General features: G+C 41.8%; 2 protein-coding genes and 1 non-coding gene across 4 annotated transcripts; 2 read left to right on the top strand and 1 right to left on the bottom strand.

Annotated features, from left to right (window-relative positions):
* Window positions 1-905: 905 nt before the first annotated feature.
* Window positions 906-10,653, top strand: LOC126378754 (tetraspanin-13-like). The gene is made up of 7 exons (XM_050027134.1): window positions 906-1,001; window positions 4,589-4,720; window positions 5,648-5,722; window positions 7,340-7,416; window positions 8,491-8,581; window positions 9,345-9,459; window positions 10,523-10,653. Exons 1-7 carry the CDS (start codon window positions 906-908, stop codon window positions 10,651-10,653), a joined length of 717 nt encoding a protein of 238 aa, XP_049883091.1.
* A 3,444-nt stretch (window positions 10,654-14,097) lies between these two features.
* LOC126378885 (pickpocket protein 28-like) lies at window positions 14,098-26,399 on the bottom strand. 2 transcript variants are annotated; one of them, XM_050027377.1, is made up of 11 exons: window positions 26,200-26,399; window positions 25,367-25,544; window positions 23,657-23,851; window positions 22,241-22,368; window positions 21,636-21,732; window positions 20,679-20,864; window positions 17,577-17,667; window positions 16,228-16,372; window positions 15,426-15,529; window positions 14,800-14,954; window positions 14,098-14,625 (listed from the first exon to the last, which is right to left on the bottom strand). In XM_050027377.1, the coding sequence occupies exons 1-11, from the start codon at window positions 26,382-26,384 to the stop codon at window positions 14,533-14,535; spliced, it is 1,557 nt and encodes a 518-aa protein (XP_049883334.1). In that variant the 5' UTR covers window positions 26,385-26,399; the 3' UTR covers window positions 14,098-14,532. The 2 variants fall into 2 exon arrangements, with proteins under 2 accessions (XP_049883334.1, XP_049883335.1); XM_050027378.1 differs by having other exon boundaries at window positions 14,099-14,625; window positions 25,385-25,544.
* Window positions 20,241-20,312, top strand: Trnae-cuc (transfer RNA glutamic acid (anticodon CUC)). The gene has a single exon. It is a non-coding gene; the product is annotated as a tRNA-Glu (tRNA).
* Window positions 26,400-27,445: the final 1,046 nt, after the last annotated feature.

The raw sequence follows: 27,445 nt of genomic DNA, 5'->3' as shown, positions 1-27,445 counted from the left end.
CTGTCCGACAGGCTAGACGCGTCAAGGTCACAGGTGATTACCATGGTTACTCTCCACCAATATCCCGCTTAGGGACGGTATTGACAAGTATCGGCGTCCGAAGGACGTAATATACGATCCCGACGACCCGATTACTCTAGCCATAGAGGCAGCCAATCAGCTCGCGACACCAAACACTTCAGAACCCCGATACCGACCCCGCCGGCGTGGTCGACGATTTCCCTCATTCAGCGCTTATCGCTATCAACCCACTAGGCTCGATTAATCCTTTCAATATAATATTTTTATTCTTCCTCTCAGACGACGCCCTGAGCCAAGGAGCCTGAGACAACAGGCCTAACTGGGCACCCTCAGGCCTGTTGTCTTAAACGTTGTACCGGGTGAGAGCCTTCAGCGCTCCCCATTTGTCCGGCCAAGTAGTTAATGCCATCTGCGGCAAATCTACAACAAGTCACGTCAAAAAAAAACTCCACCAATTCCCGTATGCCGATCAGATCGTGTAGTCTAATAGCAAATCGGCGGGGCGTAACCATGGGAACCGCGATCTCGAGCGAGTTGGTGGGGCGTAACCATGGGAACCACCCGAGACCTTGACGCGTCTAGCCTGTCGGACAGGTACGAGTAGGTGTAGATAGATAGATAGATAAAATACTTTATTGAGCACAATGGACACAAAAATAATAAGCCTAATAATAAGCCTTAATAAGCCTTAATAAGCCTTAGGGCTTCCGGAGGTCCCGGGCATAGAATAAAGAACCAGAGTCTGAGCTAGGGATTACGGATGTTGACTCCCGGTATTCGAACCCGGGATCGTGAGCCCAACGCTCTAACCACTAGACCACAGCGGCAAAGAAGACCTAACTTAATTTTTATCCTTATGAGAACTGTTTTTTTTTGTCTAGTTGATGTGCGCCATACTCTTCGGCGTCTCTCTATGGATCATCTCGTCTCCAAGCACGCTCTCTGCAGCTATCCAAGGTTTTGGAACTCCTACTGTTAAGGTAAGAAGAAGACCTGGGGGTTTAAAAAGGCCAAATCGAAGCAATTCATCTAAAAATCAATATTGCTATTTGACATTTGCGCATATACAAGTAAGTGCGCCATGCAAACAAATGTCAAATAGCAATATTGCTTTATAGATGAAGGCTTTCCTTTCAGTTTCTTGTCATTTCTTCTCCTTAGCCATATAACACCTTGCGAAATGACGTAGATACAAAAATAATAAATGTTCAGGGGATTTCCAGGTTGCCTTCGATTAACCTTCCAATATCGTAGATAACAGACATTGCATCTTTTATCTTTGTTTTTGGGTATAAATGATGACGCTTGTTATTACACTCAGAAGGCACAACACATCTTCCATCCATTATTATTCTGATCAAAATAAAGAAATATAGGTGGCAACATAATTCTATACCATATCTGATACAAATATCAAGGAAGAATTATTTACATGCACCTACCCGATCAATGATAAAATAGGTAAGTCTAATTATCTCGTTAAATGTGTACAACACCATCTATGTCTAATATTAGATAATGCTACTAACATCTAGAATAAGTTTACTAACACATCATCATCATTATCATCAGCCGTACGACGCCCACTGCTGGGCATAGGCCTCCCCCAAGGATCTCCACGACGATCGGTCCTGCGCTGCCCGCATCCAGCGGCTACCCGCGACCTTCACCAGATCGTCGGTCCACCTTGTAGCGGGCCTACCTACTGAGCGTCGTCCGACACGTGGTCGCCATTCTGGAACCTAACACTACTAACACATATGGGACATATTTCAATTCAATTCAATAATACTTTATTGCACAACGACATATACAAAGGACAAAAACATACGAATAAAAATAAGCACAATAGGCGACCTTATTGCTAAACAGCAATTCAGCAATATATCTTGAAATAAATAAATCTCTTCTTCTATCGGGGGGGTGTGAGGTGGAGTACCAAACCTCATCAACCCTGGTGTCAGGGCTATTATTGAGCCGCCAAAGGCCCCTGACATCTCATGTAACGACTACTTACTTACATCAGTAAGTAGTAACCGCGGGACCAATGGCTTAAAGTGCCTTCCGAAGCACGGATCATCTTACTTTTTTGGACAATCAGGTGATCAGCCTGTAATGTCGTAACCAAACTAGGGATCACAAAGTGATTTTTGTGATATGTCCCCACCGGGATTCGAACCCGGGGCCTCCGGATCGTGAGCCCAACGCTCAACCACTGGACCACGGAGGCTGTTAATAAATAAATTATTATATTACTTAATTATTAAGTATATTACGGTGAATAAATGATTCTTATTTCTGATTTGCCGATGGTTCTTACATCATCATAAGGTAAAAATTATGACAGTAATGTTGCGAAATACCAAACCCGGTTAAAATAGACCGACCCGGTTATCCGTACCACCGCGTGTCATGCAGTTTTAATGTCAGACAGAAGTTTGCTATCGATTTGTTGATTCAACCCAAAGCATAGATAATGGGGTTTCACAGAAGGCTTAAAAAGACCATATTAAAGCAATTCATCTTAAAAGCTATATTGCAATTTGACATTTGGGCTTATGGCATAGAACGGCAACTCTCCGCACCCCGCCAGCGGCTGAGCTAGGTTTACCTCACCCCCTCGGTTTTGATTGAGTCTTCAATCGTATGGCCAATGTGTAGAGTCTTTGTAACTCTAAGTGTTTTGTATGAAGTCGGGGTGTGTGATTTGGGCATATAAAAATAGGTGCGCAATGTTATCACAAATTTAAGAGCCACGCTCTTGTCGGTGTAGCATTCCCCATGTTACTTTTTAGGGAAAAATGGGGCATGGTAAATGTGACAAAATGGTTTAAGTCTGGATATCGATTACTTTACTTACCTAATCAGGTGGATTACCAACGCCATCAACCCTGGTGTGAGGGTTACTATTGAGCCTCCAAGGGCCCCATGATTTATGTAACGACTACGTACTTACACCAGTAACTAACACTTTGAATACCGGAACCAACGGCTTAACGTGCCTTCCGAAGCATGGATGTTTTTACTTTTTGGACAATCAGGTGATCAGCCTGTAATTTTCTAACCAAACTAGGGATCACAAAGTGATTTTTGTGATTTGTCCCCACCGGGATTCGACCCCGGGACCTCCGGATCGTGAGCACAACGCTCAACCACTGGACCACGGAGGCCGTTATTTGAAGTCGGTCTTCTTCTTCTATCGTGTGGGTTCTTCTGGTGTCAGGATTATTATTGAGCCGCCATAGGCCCCTGACATGACTCATGTAACGACTACGTACTTACATCAGTAAGTAGTAACCGGGACCAACGGCTTAACGGATTGAAGTCGGTTAAAAAAAGATACAAAGTAAGGTAGGTACCGGCCGCAAATCGATTTGCAACTTCATTATCTATGTATTGTTAGAAAGTGCACGTCATGAGGACGTGACCGGGTCATGACCCGGATAACGGGGTTGCGCCGTATTGCAATATTTCTGCTTCAAGCTGAGTCAAGCTCTATTCAGAGGCGCTACCGCGATGGGTAACTGAGCGGGGTTATTCCGTCCAAGTTCTTAATCATCATCAGCCCATTAACGTCCCCACTGCTGGGGCACGGGCCTTCCCTCTGGATGGAGAGATCGGGCCTTAAACCATCACGCGGGCCCAGTGCGGATTGATGGTTATTAACGACTGCTAATGCAGCCGGGACCAACGGCTTAACGTGCCTTCCGAAGCACGGAGGAGCTCGAGATGAATACTTTTTTTTGTGATCACCCATCCTATGACCGGCCTTTGCGAATGTTGCTTACCTTCAACAATCGCAGACCGAGCGCGTTTAACGCTGCGCCACCGAGCTCCTCAATATACATATATACAAACTAAAACTTACTTAACTACACATATACATATAGTTTTTGAGAAACATAGCCTGGTTACAAATTAATTCGTAGATCAAAGTAATCCATCAAACATGACATGAAACCTCATGTCATTCAACCTAGTAATTTAGAGTGATACACAATATGATATTAGTCAACTAATATCCGGGTTTTACGACGATATCGCAATCCGGATATAATACCCGGGTAACAGTGGGTCAGCAGCTTTATTTGATGTATAGATAACAGTATGCATTATTTTGTTTGGATGACCTAAAATGTACTATGTTGTTTTATTTATGTTGCTACTAAAATTATTTCATAGTGGCAGCTAATCAGCTCGCGACATCAAACTCTTCCGGACCCCGATACCGACCCCGCCGGCGTGGTCGACGATTTCCCTCAATCAGTGCTTATCGCTATCGACCCACTAGGGTCGATTAATTCGTTCAAATATTTTTCCTCTCAGACGCCCTGAGCCGAGGTTCGCGCCCAACTGGGCACCCTCAGGCCTTTTGTCTAAACGTTGTACCGGGTGAGAGCCTTCAGCGCTCCCCATTTGTCCGGCCAAGTAGTTAATGCCATCTGCGGCAAATCTACAATAAGTCACGTCAAAAAAAGAACCGTTCCGCCGCCGTTCTATACATAGTATTAATCGTCATTCTATGGTTAGGTGTAATAACTTTAATTCGGAGTATTTTTGTTGACAGGCGCTACTGTCACCACCAACGTTATCTCTCCAGCTGGGGGTGGCGCTGGCGGCTCTATCCACATTCTTCTTCTTCGTGGCCTTCATGGGGTTCTACGGAGCCATCGTCAGATCACAGTTCTTGTTATTTATGGTAACTTCATATTATAATATTACTTTTTTGGTAAGTAAGTAAGTAAAATCTTTATTTCCTATACAAATAATAAAACACATGGATACATAAATACTTACATACAAAAATACAATATTTGTAGAGGCTGGAGCCTAAACTAGGATACCCTGTGTTTTAGGACTCCAGGCCTCCACCCCCAGAAAGTCATGGTCAAGAAAAAATAACAAAATATAAAAAAAAGTTTTTTTTTTGTTGGTGATACATACATACATAAACTCACGCCCGTAGTCCCGAATGGGGTGGGCAGAGCCACAAGTAATCAAAGACAACTTGCAGCCACTATTGACACGATGTCGTAAGCTGGATATGATGAACCTTATGGTGATAAGGGATCAGTCTATCGCCCATAACATTAGTCCATCATGTTAGAGGACCCAATCCCTCTGTCGGTTTTTACGACATGCCCGGGAAGACAAGCAGCTGAACGCGTTCTGTTTTTTATTTGCTCCCAGAACAGATAGAAGCCTAGAAGACTTTTTTGGTGGTACTTTTAAATATAGTACTGTGGCGGACCCAACTAGTTGACCAGCTAGTTCCGCCCACATGCAACAGATGGCGCCACCATGCGGTCGTGAAACGCGCTATCGAAGTTTACACAGCGTGACGCATATAGTATACAAATTCCAACATAACACCGTTGGATCGTCAATCACTAGTCACACTACCAACTTGTGGCTAGCGGGGTACTATGCTCTGGTCGATGCCACGAAAAAACATCCTTTTAATGGCAGCACACCTCGCCGCTAAAGTACTCAGTATCAAAGCAATATTGCAATTTGAGCGCATATAAAAGTAAGTGCGCAATGCAAACAAATGTCAAATAGCAATATTGCTTTCTTAGAGGAATTGCTTCGATGTGGCCATTTTAACCCCCTGTTATCTTTTCAGTATTCAACGCTGGTTCTTCTGCTATTGCTTCTGGAATGTGCTCTTTTTTACTACTTCTCTTCAAGTTTAATGGAAGTAAGTGAACACAAAAACGCAAAATAGATTAATTTTATTAATGGTCCGAATATTGAATATGCACCCTTATAATCGTGTTATATCGTGGGCAACACCACTAGTGGTCATAGACCTTTTTACTTTTTACTTATTATAGACGTTTGTGCTCTCTGCCCGTTCTCTCTTGCATTTTACCTGTCAAAACGTAATGGCCGTACTTTTACCTTTATAAGTTAATCCTATTGAATCTCACTGACTGTATATTTATCATCATATCCTAAAGTGATAATAAATGTTATTTGTGGCTCACAAGAATATTGTTTTGATAATTCCGGTCAACCACCATTGGCTTTTGTCGAAAAGCCTTTTCACCGAATCACCCATTAAAGTTTTCGTTACGATGTCACTAACACCCTGTTCGTATATCGAGTAAATAGAAAAAGGGAGCCCCCTTAGGCGATTCTCACACTGCCCCCATGATGCAGCGTAGCGCGTGGATGCGTATTCTTCCGTTGCTTGTAAGTCTCTCCGTTTGTATAGAAAACACGCACAGTCTAACACACAGAAAATGCATCCACGCGCGTTCAAACGGAGATACTTACAAGCAACGGAAGCCAATCAGCTCGCGACACCAAAACACTTCAGGACCCCAATACCGACCCCGCTGGCGTGGTCGACGATTACCCTCAATCAGCGCTTATCGCTATCGACCCACTAGGGTCGATTAATTCTTTCAAATATTTTTCCTCTCAGACGACGCCCTGAGCCGAGGTTCGCGCCCAACTGGGCACCCTCAGGCCTGTTGTCTTAAACGTTGTACCGGCTGAGAGCCTTCAGCGCTCCCCATTTGTCCGGCCAAGTAGCTAATGCCATCTGCGGTAAATCTACAATAAGTCACGTCAAAAAAAAAAAAAAACAAGCAACGGAAGAACACGCATCCACGCGCTACGCTGCATCATGCGGAGCAGTGTGAGAATCGCCTTAAATATTTACTTTATTATATTTTTTAGTATTTGTTGTTATAGCGGCAACAGAAATACATCATCTGTGAAAATTTCAACTGTCTGTCTATCACGGTTCATGAGACGGCCAAGCACGCGACTCTTTCTCGCCGCGACAGAGATCGTCTGTCTCTTTCTGTGCAGTACTGTGAGAGAGTGACGGGTGACGTATGTCGAGGCGAGAAAGAGTCGCGCGCTTACGGTGCTAAGCCCGCTGGTGACAGACGGACGGACGGACAGCAGAGTCTTTAGTATTAGGGTCCCGTTTGTTATTCATCCCTGAAGTAATAGCTAGTGCGGTATTTTCTTTCATCATTACCAGCCTATTAACATCCCCACTGCTGGGGCACGGGCCTTCCCTATGGATGGATAGGGAGATCGAGCCTTAAACCACCACGCCGGCCCGGTGCGGATTGGTGGTTATTAACGACTGCCAATGCAGCCGCAACGGCTTAACGTGCCTTCCGAAGCACGGAGGAGCTCGAGAGGAAAACTTTTTTTTTGTGGTCACCCATCCTATCACCGGCCTTTGCGAAAGTTGCTTAACTTCAACAATCGCAGACCGAGCGCGTTTACCGCTGCGCCACCGAGCTCCTCAATATTATTTTCTTTAAATCTATATAAATAAATATTCCAGAAAGGCCTCAGACAAGAGGATGGGCAGTGGACACACACACTGCGCATAGCTTTTGAGTGCTGCGAATACAATGCTACGTAAGTAAAACATAGCATCATACCTGTATTCCCTAAGGAGTAGGCAAAGGTGTAAAGTACCACATCCCGGACACTTCATACAAACAACCTCGTTATACACAGACACTACACATTGACGTTATCAACAGGCGCAACTGTGTGTGTGACGTCTGACACCGTACGATATAAGTCTAAACTATTTTCGACGGGGGGTGAGGTAAACCTAGCTCAGACGTGAGTGGGGAGCGGAGAGTTGTCGTTCTGTAAGTATGTAGTATTATTCCTTATTCTATGATAGTACACCCGCTCGCTATGTTATAAATCCTATCAGAAAACAGAATCAATTCAGAATCAGAATCATTTATTCAACGTAATTATCATGGATAAACTTGTTGAAGGTCAATGTAACATTTTGAATTTACGTCATTTCGCAAGGTGTTATGGCTGAGGAGAAGAAATGACAAGAAACTGCAACAGCAACACATCTTTTAAATCAATGAATGCTTCGGTCAAAAGTTGACTCGGAAGAATGATCGTTCGTTAAAAACATAATTCGAAAAATATTTCAGTCGAACTATTGACATTCGAACTAAAGTTACAGACCCTAAAAAAGTATCAGAATCAGAATCATTTTATTCAACGTAATTATCATGGATAAACTTGTTGAAGGTCAATGTAACATTTTTTAAATTTAGGTACGTCATTTCGCAAGGTGTTATGGCTGAGGAGAAGAAATGATAAGAAACTGCAACAGCAACACATCTTTTAAATCAATGAGGGTACATTACAAGTTATTTAATAACTAGAGGAACACATTTAATACCAGACATGTTTATCATTTAGGTAATCATTAATCTTATAATAAGCTTTTTCACATAAAGTAAGCTTCACGTGAGCTTTAAATTTATTCTCTGACAAATTTAAAATATTATCTGGTATTTTATTGTAAAAACGTCAAAGTTAATTATTCAATGAGGGTACGTCTCACTCACACTTAGGCATTATACAGCAGTCTGTAAGAATGATATTTTCGTATGGAGTATCGGATGTTAAATGCTTATGTTTCATTTTGTTTAAGCACTGTACTTATTACAGGAGCTTACCAGAAGTCGTCAAACCTCCTTGGTCCTGTTGTGGCTCCGCTAGCTACCCTGACAACTGTACAGCATCTACAATCTACAATAAGGTAAATAAATAATAAAAATTGTGTAACCCAACTAGTTGGCCACCTAGTTCCGCCCATATGCAACAGATGGCGCCACCGTTCAATATTGCAGTCTTCAAGCAGTCGTGAAACGCGATATCGAAGTTTACACAGCAAGACGCATATATACATTTTCCAACATAACACCGTTGGATTGTCGATCCCTAATCACACTACCAACTCGTGACTAATGGGGAAATACGCTCTGTTCGGTAAGTACCTCGAAAAACATCCTTAAGCGGCAGCACAACCTCGCCGTCAAAATTGTAACGCGAGATATATCTCGGACAAAATACCCCCAGCACCATCTATTGGCCAATCGGGGAACAACGTGGCTCAGCCCGCGCCGCCCGCGCCCCCATAGTGGGACGCGAGGTTGAGGAAACATGGCGTCTTACCGGTTCGATCTCGTGATTACAATCAATAATAATTATAATAATAAAACACTTTATTGCACACAAAACAAGACATTGGTGCTAATTCCTGCAGACGCCATCTAATTTTATTTTAAGTTATAGCCTGTCATTTTCTTCATCATCATCAATTTAAGAGCTAGCCACGCTCTTTTCGGTGCAGCATTTCCATGCTACTTTTTTAGGGAAAAATAGGGCAGTGGTTTCCCTCTTGCCTTCCGTCATTCTCTTATCCGTTGAAAAAGAAAGGGACTGACTGTATCCAGTGGCTTTCAATGCGCGCTGAGGAATTATGAGGGTAGATTAAACATTTAAAATATTTGTATTTTCAGAACTGCAACGTGACGATCGCGTCATGGCTGCATCGCTATAAGAACGCCATCTATGCGTCGCTGGCAGTACTACACATACTGTTGTCGTCCTGCTCTCTCTTCAGGCGAGTGCGCAGTGCGTCTCACTCGCACAGCTAGCGACCACCGCGCCGCTCCAGCGGCGGTAAGGACTGTCACCCTTTATTCTAAGACGTTAACTCCAACTTTCTTCGACTCCGTTCTCAGTTGAGGCGACCGGAAGACCCCGAACTCAGCTCAAAATCTGTATTCTTAGGGTGGTATTAATAAACTAATCTCAGCTTCGAGACTGCTCTCAAGATCATGTCAATGTGACAGTTCTTATATAAAAACAGGGACTTGAGCATGATCTTGAGGGCAGTCTCAGCTGAGATTAGTTTATTAATACCACCCTTAGACGTCGCCTTAACCGTAACTCTAATTTACTCCAATGAGCCATGACGTCATTATTTTCGTATTATTATGTTGGCAATATCATGGTATAAGAAAACCAGGTGTGTGTGCTCAATCCTATGACAAGCCGCCATTGCTAGCCCATTGATGACGTAATTGTTACCATTAAATTGGTATATCCAACATTCCAAGGACGTAAATTTTATTAAGTATTGAAAATTAAGTTAATTACTGACTAATGTAAGTATTTAATTACTTACTGTACGTAAACTGTAAACTTACTGTAAACTGTACGTAAATCTTTTACTAAAAGTACAAAATTTCCTTGCAAAGTACTTAAATTAAAAGCATTGGACGTGGGTAATTTATTTTTTGCGAAATGGCAATAGCGGGATGACGTCAGCTGGGCTAACCTTGAAATGCTAGCTGTCACTTTTGGGTATACCTGGTGTTCTTATACCATGGGCAGTATAAAATGCTCGACTCCAGTGAGTAAAGTCCTCAAGTCGAGGACGTGACACGGTAGAAGAAGAATTTTTAAAAAAAAACAAAAAATTTTATTTTTAAAAATTGGCTTACAAAGTTAGCGCTTTTTGATCGTCAAAAACTAAATTAAGTACATATTATGTAACTAGCTGTAAAACTACTACCACATCGGAATCTGTAACGCTGAGGGAAAGACGTGGCCAGAAAACCTCCCAGCACAGGGCCCTAGTCCTACTGTTTAAATTAAGTAGTTTATTACTGTATTTTTTTTTTAATTTCAGCACCAACCCCTCCTCGGAAGCGATCATGGCACGTGGCTCGTGTTGCACCCGGCATCGAACCTGGGACCGATGACGTGTTGATGGTGGTACTGGGCCGAGGACGCATCGGCTGGGCTGATGATAAAACTTAAGACGTCATCAAAGGCGTACCTATTTTTTTTCTATATGGTTCTGTGATTCACCGACTTGCTTCTCTGGTACCGGACTTGCACTAATGACTTATTCATTTATCTTAAGTGCATTTACCACACAGTTGGCTCGACCATTATAGACGGCGATACGGCTCGGCTCACCAACACGGTATAAAAGAAAGCTTCATCTTACGATGAAGAAAGCTTCATCTCTGACTACCCCAATTTGAATATAGTCGTGAGCTTTATGTATTTTTTTTTACTTATTGCGAACTATTTGCCTCGGAAAAAAACATTCACCTACCCGCAGTGGAGCAGCGTGGTGGAATATGCTCCAAGTCCATGACCTCTCTGGTTGATTGAATAAGAATAAAATAAATTTATTGCCAGTAACAATTTACATTTGCTATAAGAACTAGGTAATAATGAATATTACGAATACGGGCAAAAGGAAATGGCTCAGCTTGTGCTGTGATTGAAGGGAGGAATTTTAATAATGAAAAATGTACTTACTTAAGTAATAATAAGTTAAGACATTTTGTTACGTTTTTCTTTTACGTCAAAACACGAAATTACTATGGAACACAGGTTGCTTTTTCATACAAATTCCGTAGCAATTTTGTATTTTGACGTTTAGTAAAAAGTCACTAATTTGACTATTTGGAATCTACCTTATTAAAAATAAATTATGAAATTCTTTTTACTAAATAAAGACAAATCTCAAGGTGACAAAATACGTTTTCTTTTTTTCTATTTAAGTAAGTACTTAAGTAAGTAACTTGTTTATGAATTTTAATAAAGAAAAACGTAATAATAGGTGCGATATTTTGTCACATTTTTCTATGACGTCACAAGTTGCTTTTTCGTACAAATTCCATAGTAATTTCGTGTTTTGACGTTTAGTAAAAAGTAACTGATTCGACTTGCTGGAAACTTTTGTAAGGCCGGGTTTCCACTGACGCGGAGATGGGCGGAGAAGAGCGGAGATGTGCGGATTTGACCAATCACAGCGTTCGAGAGAGCGAAAAACGAAGACGCTCTGTCACTCTCTCCCTCACGTTGATTGGTCGATTCCTGCACCTCTCCGCTCTTCTCCGCTCATCTCCGCGTCAGTGGAAACTCGGCCTAATACAGTGATTGATACCTATTAAGTATTGTAACACTTCTACTACACTGCCTTTTGATATGAACTACCTACCTAAGTTTCTTTCTTAAATAAACGTTATGATAAATAATAGTATGTTTTACCAACTTATTTCATCTTTACTGAGCCTACAAACTCGGCTAATAATTAATAAATACTTAACAATAGTTATCACCAATAGTTAATTAATACATTGGTGCTAATTCCTGTAAATACCATCTAATTTTATTTTAAGTTATATCTGTCATTTTCTTATCCGCCGAAAAGGAAAGGGACGGGTAATTGACAAGCATAAAATTTATGGAACACACGTCAATTTTAAGCACAAATCTAAACCAACCGTCTAAAAATTTTACATCAGTCAATAACCCGACACATTAATTTACTCATTCTTCCTAAAATTAAGAGCTGTGAATCATCCGTCCTTTTCCTTTTCGACGGATATGAAAATGACAGATATAACTTAAAATAAAATAAGGCGGTGTTTGCAGGAATCGGGGCCATTGTTTTAAGTTTACGCGGTTATTATCATTAAAGCACACAATAACAGGTTCTTACCGCGTTTAAATGGGGATATGAGACTCCCGATATTTCGACACTGTTGCAAGTGCCATGATCACGGGATGACTGATGAGATCGAAACGCTTGAGTGTCGAAATATCGGGAGTCTCATATCCCCATTTAAACGCGTTAAGAACCCGTTATTATGTGCTTTAATTAGTTAATTAATAGTATAGTTTAAATGTTTTAAAGATTATAAAACCTGCGTAAAGTTCGCAACAGCTACATTATTGTGAAGTTGCTTACATAAAAAACCATTTAAGTAGTAGTTTTTGCGTGAAAGAGTAACAAACATCCATACTCATACATAAGATGTGATACATAGGCGGCCCTGACGTTCACAACAATGCATATAGACAAGGTGATAAATCAAACTGTCCTCCCCCGCCCCAGGACAACTGGTCGATGGCAAGTGACCCATTTTAACCTGGGTAGGGTAGCGTGACCGTCGCAATATAGGTTAATTGAGGATAATTTGCTGCGGGAACCCAGAATGTATTCACAGTAAGTCTATTAATATATCAACATACAATATTGGTTACAAATTTACAATGTGCACATGTATTATAGGACGATTATTGTGTGAACAATGAAATCAAATTATTTATTGTTAATTGAACAATCAAATTATTTATTTCAGATTAATATCCATAATTATAAGTACATTAGATTAGATTACATTATTAAAATTAAATTAAATTATATAAAATCAAATAAAATTAAAATTATCAATGTCCTAATAAATAAAATAAAATTAATAATATTATTAATAAAAATTAAAATACATTGTGCCCATTCGGGTGCACAGAAACTTAACCCAATTAAATCAACCCAATGAAGGACTTTCTAAACGTAGAAAGTCTCTTAAGGTTGAAAGGTTGGTTTAATCTATAAACCAACGTAACCACGTTCCCCAAAAATATATATGGCGCTGTTTGGATTTAATTTCGCGGCAGAGTCGTCGCGGGGATCGATGACGACCTATTTCCCATGCAGCATGCACTTAAGCCTCCTTCAGTCACGCCATATGATATGACACCGAATCATTAGCTGACATGCGATCAAATGTAAGTAGTAAGTTGTTCTTCTTCTATCGTGTGGGTTGTCAGGCGGATTACCAACCCCATCAACCCTGGTGTCAGGGTTATTATCGAGCCGCCAAAGGCCCCTGACATGACTCATGTAACGACTACTTACTTACATCGGTAAATAGCACTCCTAATCAAACTAGGGATCACAAAATTATTTTTGTGATATGTCCCCGCCGGGATTTGAACCCGGGGCCTCCGGATCGTGAGCCTAACGCTCAAACCACTGGACTACGGAGGCCGTTGTTAGTAGTGGTGAAGTCCGACCAATCAGCCCCCTAGCATTATCCCGTTTTTCACAGGGTCCGCTTACCTAACCTGAAGATTTGACAGGTCCGGTTTTTTACAGAAGCGACTGCCTGTCTGACCTTAAACCGCGACAGGAAAACCAGCCCAATACAGGTTAGGTCACGTATCTCCGAAAATGCATTTCTCGGGAATGTGGGTTGTTTTCCTGGTGAAGTCCTACCAATGAGGCTTATTTAATATATTTAATGCAGTTTTCACTAACATTAAGGCCAGGCGCGCACTACGAGTTTTTCGCCGCGCGGCAGAAAAGAGCAGCGGCATAATGTCGCACTGTAATACTGCGCCGCTGGTGGCTCTGCCGTCAAGTGCGCGCAATACAATTTAAAACTGTTTGGTACAGTATTACACTGCGACATTATGCCGCTGCTTTTTTCTGCCGCGCGGCGAAAATACCCGTAGTACGCGCTTAGCCTAATAGACGGCGATACGGCTGTCCACCTATCACGTTGGTGTAACAGAAAGCTCGGTTAAGGGTGGGTACTTAGTTCAGAATAGAAAAAAGAGGTTGGAAGGGCCAAGTGAGCACGAAACTCGCGCCATACAAGTATGAGCAAATAGTTCATACTTCAACTTTGCACTCTACTCGTTCGCAAACTTTACGACGCACGGAGCTCCAAGTCATGTAAAAAAAGCCTTTTCATTCTATTTCTTCTATGTACCTCTGTGAACTTATGTTAGGTATGTTATGTTTAAGTGTAGCATGTTTCTGTATAAGTAATGAGTTTGTTTCTAGAATTCTCTAAACAAATGTAATTTTCAAAAGGCAGAGAGTAATAATTAGTACATATTTTCTCTCCTCCGTGATTCATATTTCCTCTCTTTTTCGAGTACCGTGTTCAATGCCATCATCCTCGTCATCTCGAAGGGTACCTGGAAAAAATACCTATGATTATGGTCATAAAATATAGTATAAACTTATAGGTTATGAGTGACATCGTAACGAATGCTGAGCTGAGCTAAGCTGACGCTCCCCACCAGCAGCTGAGCTACCTCAACTTCGATTATGGGTTTTTCGTCCATACATTTTGAGCATTGTTCTTTCACCTGTTTGTTGCTGGTTTCCTTCTGCATATTCTCTTCGTCCTTCGCTCCTTCAATGCCACAGAGACGTACAGCCCGCTCCATCACGAAGTAGAATATCTCCACGAAGCTGATGAAACTGGCCCCCAGGAACAACCCCGCTGCTCCACCGAAGGACACTGAAGAATAAAATCATTACACAACATATTCTCACGATAAATTCCAAAGAATCAGAATCATTTATTCAACGTAATTATCACATATAAACTTGTTGAAGGCCAGACAGTGCCAAGTAAAGAATGGCATTGGTTACTTAGCCAGCCAGACAGACCCAAGTAACGAAGGGTATTGGTTACTTAGCTAAACAGTACCAAGTAAAGAATGGTATTGGTTACTTAACCAGACAGACCCAAGTAACGAAGGGTATTGGTTACTTAGGCAAACAGTACCAAGTAAAGATTGGTATTGGTTACTTAACCTGACAGTACCAAGTAAAGAATGGCATAAGTTACTTAGCCAGACAGTATCAAGTAACGAATTCCCTTAAAAATCTCAACGTTCCTCATTTGTCGACGCCAAATCAGTTAGGTGGTATCCAAGGCAAATCTGCATTAAGCCGCATCAAAAAAATACCAAAAAGACCAACGTACCAACTAGATCCTGAAAGTGGAAGACGATCTCCCTGGTGTACCTGGTGCGAGGAGGCTGCATCACAAACCTGACTGACCCATGATTCACAAACGGACCTTTAACCCTGTAATCCAAAATAAGTAGGTACAGTCATGAGCAATATCATGTACCCACTTTTTCTGAAGTCGCACTATCATATTTGACAATACAATTTTCCGGCCAAGTAGTTAATGCCATCTGCGGCAAATCTACAATAAGTCACGTCAAATAAAAAAAAAAGACAATACAATACAATACAAATACACTTTATTGCACCAAAATAAAAAAGAAATAATTACAAAAAGACTCTTAACACTGACTCTCTTACACGGCAAATGGCGACCTTATCGCTTGAAGCTATTTTTTCCAGACAACCAAAAAAGTAAAAAAAAAGCAAAGTAAAAATTGAAAGATTGCGGGTACAAACTATAAGTACAACTTACTAAAATATATAACATACACACAAATATATAACCTATATACTTACTTACCTACGTATATATTTGACATTTATATTTTAAAAAACTCCACTGGAGTCTCATATCCCTACTTTAAACGCGGTAAGAACCCGTTATTATGTGTTTTAATTATAACTAAGTGTTTTTCTTTTTTTACTTTCCAATTCGCTTTCTTTACTTTCAAAAAGGGCTCCAAATTCTTGTGTGCCCAGGGGCCCCAGCCTAGGTTAAGACGGCGCTGGTCATGATCTGAACCGTGATCTTCCTCAGTATTCGGTGCAGTGTCTACTGACACCCTGTATGTTATTATAATAGTTAAGGTTACCAGAACTGGTCGTCGGTGGAGATCTCCTTGAACAGTGCGTCGACGCATTGCTGGGGGCAGACGCATCGCGCGCCGTCATTGGTCGCGAGCCGCGCGGTTAATGATGCCAGACACGCCATGCCGGCTGGAGTACAAGTAGGACCAGCTAGGGGAATAATATTAGTAATTACAATACAATACAACATAAACATAACATAAACAGCCTATATACGTCCCACTGCTGGGCACAGGCCTCCTCTCAATCTACCGGAGGGGATGTGGAGCATACTCCACCACGCTGCTCCAATGCGGTTTGGTGGAGGTGTTTTTACGGCTAATAGCCGGGACCAACGGCTTAACGTGCACTCCGAAGCATAGAATCATCTTACTTTTTCGAACAATCAGGTGATTCAAGCCTGAAAAGTCCTTACCAAACAAAGGACAGTCCTACAAAGTGATTTCGACAATGTTCCCATCGGGAATCGAACCCAATACAATACAAATACACTTTCTTTTTGTTTTTTTTAGTAATTACCTACTCTGCTGGTTTGGGAGCGAGTAGTCAAAGCATAGAATAAGGAATAATACTACGTATAGAATGGCAGCTCTCCGCTCCCCACCAACGGCTGAGCTAGGTTTACCTCACCCCCTCGGTCTTATTTTAGTCTTCAATCGTATGGCGTCAGACGTCACACACACAGATGCGCGTGTACGATAATGTCAATGTGTAGTGTCTGCGTAAAATGAGGTTCTGCTTTTTGTTTAATTGTTTTTGATAATAAATCGGCTGCAGCTGAAAATCAGCGCCATAATCTATATAGCTACAGCTAGGCTGTTGCTGGCAACACAAGTATAAAAATAGTTAATATTTTTTGGTATGGCAATTCAAGAGCCGAACAAGGCTATGGCATTTGCTGAGCTGCAGCCGTTTCGGCATTATTTATAATTCTATTGTTAATTACTAACTACCATTTGACAACATGTAATTATGTATTTTTTGCCGAATAAATATTTTCTTTCTTTCTTCTATTGTGTGGGTTGTGAGGTGGATTACCAATCCCTGGTGTCAGGGTTACTATTGAGCTGCCAAAGGCCCCTGACATGTCTAATTAACAACTACATACTTACATCAGTGAGTAGTAACCGGAGCCAACGGGTTAACGTGCCTTCCGAATCACGGATCGTCTTACTTTCGGACAATCAGGTGATCAGCCTGTAATGTCCAAACCAAACTAGCGATCGTTTGATTTTCGTGATATGTCCCCACCGGGATTCGAACCCGGGACCTACGGATCGTGAGCAGAACGCTCAACGACTGGAGCACGGAGACTCCGCTAAAAAGTTGTGTTATCCGTTGAACGAGTACATACCTTCATAGAAGTAGTAGAAAGGCTTGCACCCACATAGTTTGATCGCCAATTTACTGCGACAGGTCAGTCGACATGTGTTTGTACTGAATATCTGCAAGATGAAAGACGTGATGGCGCGCGAGTCAAGGGTATTTTTTTTTTTGACGTGACTTATTGTATATTTGCCGCAGATGGCATTAACTACTTGGCCGGACAAATGGGGAGCGCTGAAGGCTCTCACCCGGTACAACGTTTAAGACAACAGGCCTGAAACGTTGTACCGGGTGAGAGCCTTCAGAGTCCAGGGTAGGTACAAGTAGATAAACCACGAGGAAGAACCCATGTTATATTATAAGAAGACAAGCCGGGTCTGCGTGAAAACCGCGCCGCGCGCGGCGCGATGTATATTGAGCGCTTCGACCAATAGCTGTTTGACGTCCATCTACGTAGATAGCATTCGTATCGTTTATTGGTCCAAGCGCTCGATATAATTCGCGTGGTTGTCATGCAGACCTCAATGCTCAAATATAATGCTCAAAACTGACAGCTAGCATTTCAAGGTTAGCCCAGCTGACGTCATCCGACCCTGCGTTGCCATTGCGTAAAATATGTGACCGACTACATGTGACATCATCAATAAAAGCTGTCAAACGTCATACTCGTTGTTACATACATACATAAAGTCACGCCCGTAATCCCTAATGGGGTGGGCAGAGCACAAGTAATCAAAGACAACTTGCAGCCACTGTTGATACGATGTCGTAAGCTGGATATGATGAACCTTATGGTGATAAGGGATCAGCCTATCGCCCATAACATTAGTCCATCATGTTAGAGGACACAATCCCTCTGTCGGTTTTTACGACATGCCCGGAAAGAGAAGCAGCTGAACGTGTTCTATGTTTTTTATATGCTCCCAGAACAGCATAGAAGCACTACTCGTTGTTACTTAATTCATAAATAAAATTCCAAAATAAGTCAAAAGTAAAATGAGATTGATTTTTGACCTTAGACTGGCTTCTATTTTTCTAGATTAGCATTTTATAATTTATTTTTGACCCAGTCAAATACCCTATTTATGTTATATCGCGACCTCGAAAGAAATTGAAACTGTTAGGTATTACAAATAGTACATTTAAATCTTATCAGTAAAATAAAATGGCAGACATGATAATTATTTAGAGATAAGTATTCACTAATACTTCAGAAAACAAAACTTGATGTGTGGATTATTGAGGAGCTCGGTGGCGCAGCGATAAACGCGCTCGGTCTGCGATTGTTGAAGTTAAGCAACTTTCGCAAAGGCCGGTCATAGGATGGGTGACCACAAAAAAAAAAGTTTTCATCTCGAGCTCTACCGTGCTCCGAAAGGCACGTTAAGCCGTTGGTCTCGGCTGCATTAGCAGTCGTTAATAACAATCAATCCGCACTGGGCCCTCGTGATGGTTTAAGGCCCGATCTTCCTATTCATCCATAGGGAAGGCCCGTGCCCCAGCAGTGGAGGCGTTAATGGGCTGATGATGATGATTTGTGGATAATGATGGATTGGTGCTAATTCCTGTAAATACCATCTAATTTTATTTTAAGTTATACCTGCCATTTTGTTATTCGCCGAAAAGGAAAGGGACGGGTAATCGACAAGCATAGCATTTATGGATCATACGTCAATTTTAAGCACAAATCTAAAACAACCGTCTAAAAATTTTACGTTGGCCAATAACCCGACAGAATTATGTTGACAGCACACGTCAAACTGTTTGCATACCAGCGAGATACCTTTTTGATTCGCCCGGGTTATTCATTCATTTACTCATTCTTCCTAAAATTAAGAGCTGTCAATCATCCGTTCCTTTCCTTTTCGGCGGATAAGAAAATGACAGATATAACTTAAAGTAAAATTAGGAGATGTTTGCAGGAATCGGGGCCATTGTTGCACTATCTTATTTGTTTATCCACAAGTTGAGGTGGAATGCTTATCTGTCTTCTTCTTCTATCGTGTGGATTGTGAGGTGGATTACTAACCTCATCATCCCCGGTGTCAGGGTTATTACTGAGCCGCCATAGGCCACTGACATGACTCACGTAACGACTACTAACTTACATCAGTAAGTAATAACCGAGTCCAAGGGCTTAACGTGCCTTACGAAGCGGATCATCTTACTTTCGGACAATTAGGTGATCAGCCTGTAATGTCCTAACCAAACTAGGGATCACAAAGTAATTTTCGTGGTATGTCCCCGCCGGGACCTCCGGATCGTGAGCCTAAAGCACAATCCTACTATTAAAACGAAATCTAGAAGCTTCATACAAATTTTGCCACCCCTTTTGACCCTCTAAGGGGTTAAATTTCGCAAAATCCCGCCTTAGTTAGCACCTACGTCCTAAAAGGAACCTCCGTGCAAAATTTGAGACACGTAGTACTTGTAGTTTCTGAGATTTCTGATGAGTAAACAGCCATCCCGTGATCATGACACTTGCAACAGTGTTGAAATATCGGGAGTCTCATATCCCTGCTTTAAAAGCGGTAAGAACCCATTATGTATTTTAATTCTGATGAGTAAGTCAGTAAATGAATAACCTTTCAAAAAATAGTAGTCTTAAAAATAACTCGTGACAAATGACGTCATAGCACACATGTAGTCGGTTCGTGGAACACAGTGGATATTTTCGACCGGTTCTGCAACATCCGATATGGTCTAGTGGCTAGGATACCTGGCTCTCACCCAGGAGGCTCGGGTTCGATTCCCGGTATCGGAATATCTTTTTGGCTTTTTTATTTTATATTACGTAAAATTTCTGTACTTACATAAAATGCATTTAGGAACACTGAGGTCGCAGGTTCGAATCCAGCACAGGCCTAACCAATATTTGTCGAATTTGTTTTTTGTACAGTAGTGGTACAGTCTTGGCACGTGGTACATTTTTGGTACAATAGTGCTACAGTTTTGGTACATGTTTGGTACAGTTACGTGACGTTGCACTGACCGTGACACGCTTCGTAGCGGGTTCGACAGTTTACCGGCAGGCGCGCTGTGCCGATGTACCTTACTCAAATGGTACAGTCGTGATACAGTTATGGCACAGGTTTGGTACATGTTTGGTACAGTTACGTGACGCACTGACCGTGGCATAGTCCGTAGCGGGCTCGGCAGTGTACCTGCAGCCGCGTCGCGCCGGTGCCAGCTCCCGCACGCCCTTCCCGCTGCGTGTCTCCATCACGCTGAGACTCGTCAGCCTTTGCATCGTGAGAATCACCCTGGAGACTTGGCTGCTCGCTTCCATCACGTCGTACGGCGAGTGTATGTAGAACTGGTGGTGAAGAATAAAAACAATATTTATGGTTGAATAAAGTTCAAAGTCCATTTGCTAGACAATCATCATCATCATCAGCCCATTAACGTCCCCACTGCTGGGGCACGGGCCTTCCCTATGGATGGATAGGGAGATCGGGCCTTAAACCACCACGCGGGCCCAGTGCGGATTGATGGTTATTAACGACTGCTAATGCAGCCGGGACCAACGGCTTAACGTGCCTTCCGAAGCACGGAGGAGCTCGAGATGAAAACTTTTTTTGTGGTCACCCATCCTATGACCGGTCTTTGCGAAAGTTGCTTAACTTGCTCCTAACAATAAAACGATCATCATCGTCCCGTTTTTACGTAGTTCCAATGTGTGGTCCGCTTACCTAACCTGAAGATTTGACAGGTCCGGTTTACAGAAGCGATTGCCTGACTGACCTTCCAACCGGAAGGGAAAAACCAGCCTAATACAGGTTAGGTCACATACCTCCGAAAACGCATTTCTCGGGAATGTGGGTTTACCCCTAACGAATTAAGTAAGTACCTCAAAAGTCCGCATAAACTTTCGAGTTATAAAGCGGCTTGTTGGCCCGAAGGGAAAATGAATAGGTACACTTTGTTTATTGAATATTCCGATATTATACACTATCGCGAATGTTTTCCGACTAACTTAACGCAATCATTAACCACAAAACACCACTTCGTATTGATTATATAGATTATTCAATGAAGAAAGCAACCGTCCCGTTCCCGCAAAAAGCCCCAATCCACAGACACTTACGCTGCAATTGCTGGAAACTTCTAGCACGAGGTAGCAGATCATAGACGAATACTTGCACGTGATCGGATACAGTTTTGTGTCGTTCGGGTTTGGTTTCCTGTAGAATGATAAATACTTAGGCCAGGCGCGCACTACGAGTTTTTCGCCGCGCTGCAGAAAAAAGCAGCGGCATAATGTCGCACTGTAATACTGTACCCCTCTCTATTTAAGAGCTGCGCTCTTGTCGGTGGAGTAATCGCCATTCCTCTCTTCTTCCCGCCAAAACCTTCACCTCCCGATACGACACGACTTGCACCTTCTATTTTATTTGTTTCATAAATGTTCTCCTAGGTCTACCCCTTCCTCTCTTCCCTTCAATTTTTCCTTCTATAATGTTTGTTATATATGAATCGTGTCGTATCAGGTGGCCAATCATATTTCCAAACAGTTTTAAATTGTATTGCGCGCACTTGACAGTATTACAGTGCGACATTATGCCGCTGCTTTTTTCTGCCGCGCGGCGAAAAACTCGTAGTGCGCGCCTGGCCACTGTGTAAATAATAAAATACCTGGCCACCGGGTTCCCTGCAAAAGTAGGATCCGGTGCATCACTAATACATACGTACACAATAGCCATATCAGCAACAGCTAGAGAGTTGGTCGAGTAACAGACGCCTACTTCGGTCATCACGGGAATCCACTCGGCTTCTACTTCCTGAGACCACGTCGTTTTAAAAGCCATGTCTGGCATTACCTGAAAAACATCTTCGCCAAAAGATTTTTCGATTTTCTTGGGTCGTACCTATACAACAGATGTAATGCAGTGAACAAAATATACCCTTTAAACGTGTATCAATGCAAGAAAACGGTGATGTCTTGGCTTATGAGTCTGAGTTATGACGAGACTGAGGAACTACATATTATTGATAACTGCTTAGCTCCAATTTATAAGCACCCGAATAGTGGAAGAAGAAGAAACTATTCCGAACCCAAGTTTAGTACCCTCGCTCTCACACACACACACACACACACACACACTCACACTCACACACACACATACACACACACACACACACACACACACACACACACACACACACACACACACACACACACACACAACCTTTTTGTAACAGTATTTTTAAATTACTTTTCTCATATTTCTTACTTTTTTTATTTTTTTTTATTATTTACTTTCTTTGTATTGCTCTATTTATAACATTATTAATGACCGTATTCCTGGAGGTGGAGGCCTGGAGACCTATAACACAGGGTACCCTAGTTTAGGCTCCAGCCTCTACAAATATTATTAATGTTCATGTTATAAAATGATTGTAAACTAGTATAAGAACAATGTTATTTGTAGAGGAAATAAATATATTACTTACTTACTTACTTACTTACTTATACTTACACACACACATGCTTACACACACACAAGCACGCACGCACGCACGCACGCACGCACGCAAGCACGCATCCACGCACGCACGCACGTACGCACACACGCACGCACTCACGCACGCACGCACCAGGATTGGCCCACTGCTGGGCAAAGCCTCTGAGCTTCCATTTCTGCATGTCCTGAGCGACCTTTCCAATCCATCTGAAACGAGTCCAGGTCATCTCTCCATCGCTCCCTGGGTCTGCCTCTGCGTTCAAGAGGTGACAATCTTTGTCAAACTGTCATGTTGCATTCGGCAAACACGACCGGCCCACTCTCACTTTAACTTTGCAGTAAAGGGAAAATAAGGCCACTCGCCGTAAAGAGAGTCGCTGTAGCGCGGGTCGCCGTTCGGAAAGTCGCTGTCAACGCTACAATTCGTCTTTTCACACCCCGGACACTTCATACAAACAACCTTGTTTTGCACAGACACGTTAACTTTGCGGTCGAGTGGAGTGCAAAGTTGAAGTACTTACTTATGAACTATTTTCTCATATCTGTATGGCGCGCGTTTCGCGCTCACTTGGTTCTTACAACCTCTATCTTCTATTCCTTGGGCGGACTCTGAAAATAGGAACAGGAGATCATGAATAGTTACATCAACAGCGATTCTAAACAAGTCCACGTTTAGACTCTCATCATGTTTGAACTCCTCAAAAGCCTTCAGGTTGAACAGGTCGGAGTTAGCAACGGCCGTGACGAAACGGCTGTAGTAGTCATACTTGTCATGCGTGGGAGTCACATTCCACGTGCGCATGATCACTTCTGGCACTGCGGTTGGTTTTACTCTGTTCTGTAACATAAACAAAATCAAAATTAGTTTTTCAACAATAGGATTTTTAGATATTAAGTATATATTATTTATTATTCTTTTTTTTTGTTATGTTGGTATCATAACACAGCCTATATACGTCCCGCTGCTGGGCACAGGCCTCCCCGGCCGCAATCAACCGGAGGGGCTATGGAGCATACTCCACCACGCTGCTCCACTGCGGGTTGGTGGAGGTGTTTTTACGGCTAACAGCCGGGACCAACGGCTTAACGTGCCCTCCGAAACACGGAATCATCTTACTTTTTCGGACAATCAGGTGATTCAAGCCTGAAAAGTCCTTACCAAACAAAGGACAGTCTCACAAAGTGATTTCGACAATGTCCCCATCGGGAATCGAACCCGGACCTCCAGATCGTGAGCCTAACGCTCTAACCACTGGACCACGGAGGCTGTTAGTATCATGTTGGTATTATTATATGTTTATTGCACCAGCCCGTGCTCCAATGAATAATCTTCTTTCACCCTAAGGTTGCCTGGCAAAAATTGCTGTTTAGCAATAAGGCCGCCTATTGTGCTTATGTTTTATTCGTATGTTTATGTCCTTTATATGTATATGTTGTTGTGCAATAAAGTATTATTGATTGATTGATTTTTTTATTTGTCTGCTCTTGGCCCCAGACTTGCCCGAAGGCATTGACGAGGCCTAAGATGGATCAAGTGTCTAGTCCATAACTTTGCGACGAAAAATTTCACTTGATATCACCTCAGAAACATGGTATGAATCATCCCTCAAAGTTTTCGTTACGATGTCACAAACTAAAAGATATCTCCAGCCTTCTCCGCATTAAGTGTGTAGGGACCCTAGTCTTTTCTTTTTACTTTTGATGGGTCTGCTCTTGGCCCCAGACTTGCCCGAAAGCATTGACGAGGCCTAAGATGGAGCGAGCTCGCCTAGAAGGTCGCTTGTTCTTGAAACTTGCCTGTTCTTGCATCGTCTCTTTTTCTCTGCTATAACATTACCACGGTTATGGAAGGGTATTTGAGTAGTGTAAAGATAAATTATAAAATGCTAATATAGAAATAGAAGCCAGTTTAACATGATCAATAATGAATCTCAGTTTTACTTTTCAATTTTCGAATTTTATTTATGAGTTAAGTAACAATGAGTGCGACGTTTGACCGCCTCTATTGACGACGTCACAGGACAGTATTTCCGTACAAACTCCAAAGAAAACATTCGTTTTGACGTTTCGTAAAAAGTATCTCTAGGATTTGTCAAGTAAGTAAATATACATTTACTTACTTGACAAACTTGACATTTACTTGTGACGTCGTCAATAGAGGCGGTCAAACGTCGTACTCATTACTTTATATACTTATACAAAAATCACTTTGTGGTCCGTACTTTGAAAGGCACGTAAAGACGTTGGCCCCGGTTACTACTTACTGATGTAAGTACGTAGTTCGTCACATGAGCCTTGTCAGCTTTTGGCGGCTCAATAATAACCCTGATGGTTGCTGAGGCTAGTCATCCGCCTCACGATAGAAGAAGACCTGGTTGCAAGCGGTGATCCCCGGGTAGCTGAACCTCCAGGTGCGGAAGTCTTTCTCCAGCGTGACCACGGTGGGGTTGTCGTTGTATCGTTGCCACTGCCCCAGCGAGATGTCCACCGCGCCCCAGATGGCTGCTGCTGTGACTACTGCCCATAATACCCTGATGGACATATTTAAACCTGGTAATTTATGTTTACTTCTGCCACACCCCGGACATTTCTTACAAACAACCTCGTTTTACACAGACACCACACATTGACATTATCGTATCCAACTGACGTCCACAGAAGCGACGTCCACAGAACTGACGTCCACAGAAACGACGTCCATAGCAGCGACATCCTCACAATGGACGTTCACAGAACTAACGTCCAAAGAAGCGACATCCTCAGAACTGACGTCCACAGAAGCGACATCCTCAGAACTGACGTCCACAGAAGCGACATCCTCAGAACTGACGTCCACAGAAATGACGTCCACAGAACTGACGTCCACAGAAATGACGTCCACAGAAGCGACATCCACAGAACTGACGTGCACAGAAACGACGTCTTCAGAACTGACGTCAACAGAAGTGATAAGATATTTAATGAAGGTTGTTACAATAGGTATCGTTTACTACATACACAAATATCGTGTATGTATAATAGATTTAACCGACCCTAGTGAGTCAGTAGCGATAAACGCTGAATTAAGGAAATGGTCGACCACGCCGGCGGGGTCGGTATCGGGATTCTGAAGTGTTTGATGTCGCGAGCTATGGAAAGAAACGTTACCGTTTTCTTTTTACATTTATTGATAGAGATTTTACTGACCTTTCGAGCCAATGCCTCCTCCGCGCAGCAATATGGTTGAAGCCATGCATGCTGGTTTCCAAACAGAAATCCCTGCATATCTTCATTATTGGCCTGTAGAGCCACTGGAGTGATTTTTTACAAGAAAATGTCTTCTTTCGGTGGTAAGATGTCGAGTTTTGCGTGTAATTCGGTGCAACGTACATTTTTTTTATTGCTTCAGGTTTTTATGATTTTAATTTAATAAGTAGGTATTTTTCTTTTTTTAACTCTATTTTTTTACCAAGCCACGTAATGTGGTGATTCTAGCTTATAATATTCTCTTCTTTTAGCATAAACAGTTACTAAGTATTTCGTTTTTTATTTTGACGTGACTTATTGTAGATTTTACGCAAATTGCATTAACTACTTGGCCGGACAAATAGGTATCGCTGAGGGCTTCCACTCGGAGTACTATTCATTACTAGGTACTATAATAACTAATACCTACATAGATAATTTACAATAAGTAACTACACATGTATGTAATTATGTTAAAAGCTTTTCAATGTTTTATTTTATTTTTTACAAAAGTTGTGCAATATTTAATTTGTTTTTTACATGGCGCGGTGATCACGCAAACTCATTTCTGATGCCTTATAGAAAAACCACGTAAATGATTTAAAAAAAAATCGCATGAATTTGTGATTTTTATTAAGAAACAACAACTACGCTCATTAATTATGCTCAGTTCGGTACCCCGAAAACATCCTTTGGCGGCAGCACACCCTCGCCACCAAAGACATAAGTATTCTTATAGAAGTAATGTAGGGAAAAAACTGTTTTATTTAGGTACTTAAGTAGATACTTTTTACTTCAAAAAAGCACACACACACACACACACACACACATGTAACTAAAATATAAACCTACCTACATCAAAAAATATAACTTACTTATTAATTAAACACTAACTTACTTATATTAATTAACTTAAATTATCTAAACTGGTTGTTATCTAAATAAAATTAAGAGGCTCAATTATCTGTAAAACTGTAGTTACCTAGCCTTAAGGGAAGTTGCGGGTCATTCCCAACACAAGTATCTGATTACACTGGGGAGACCTGTCCAATAATTGTAACTGATTTAAGTACAGAAATAAATTCATTTTTATTATTTATTATTATTATAGATACAAAACCAAATACAAAATGAATTAAGAATTATCAAGAAATATCCTTCCTTTGTTAACACTCAATTTCTTCGGAAGTCTATTCATACTTTCAAG

This window comes from Pectinophora gossypiella, chromosome 27 (assembly GCF_024362695.1).
Source record: "Pectinophora gossypiella chromosome 27, ilPecGoss1.1, whole genome shotgun sequence".
Taxonomy (NCBI): domain Eukaryota; kingdom Metazoa; phylum Arthropoda; class Insecta; order Lepidoptera; family Gelechiidae; genus Pectinophora; species Pectinophora gossypiella.
This window is presented reverse-complemented; position numbering and strand designations above follow the sequence as displayed.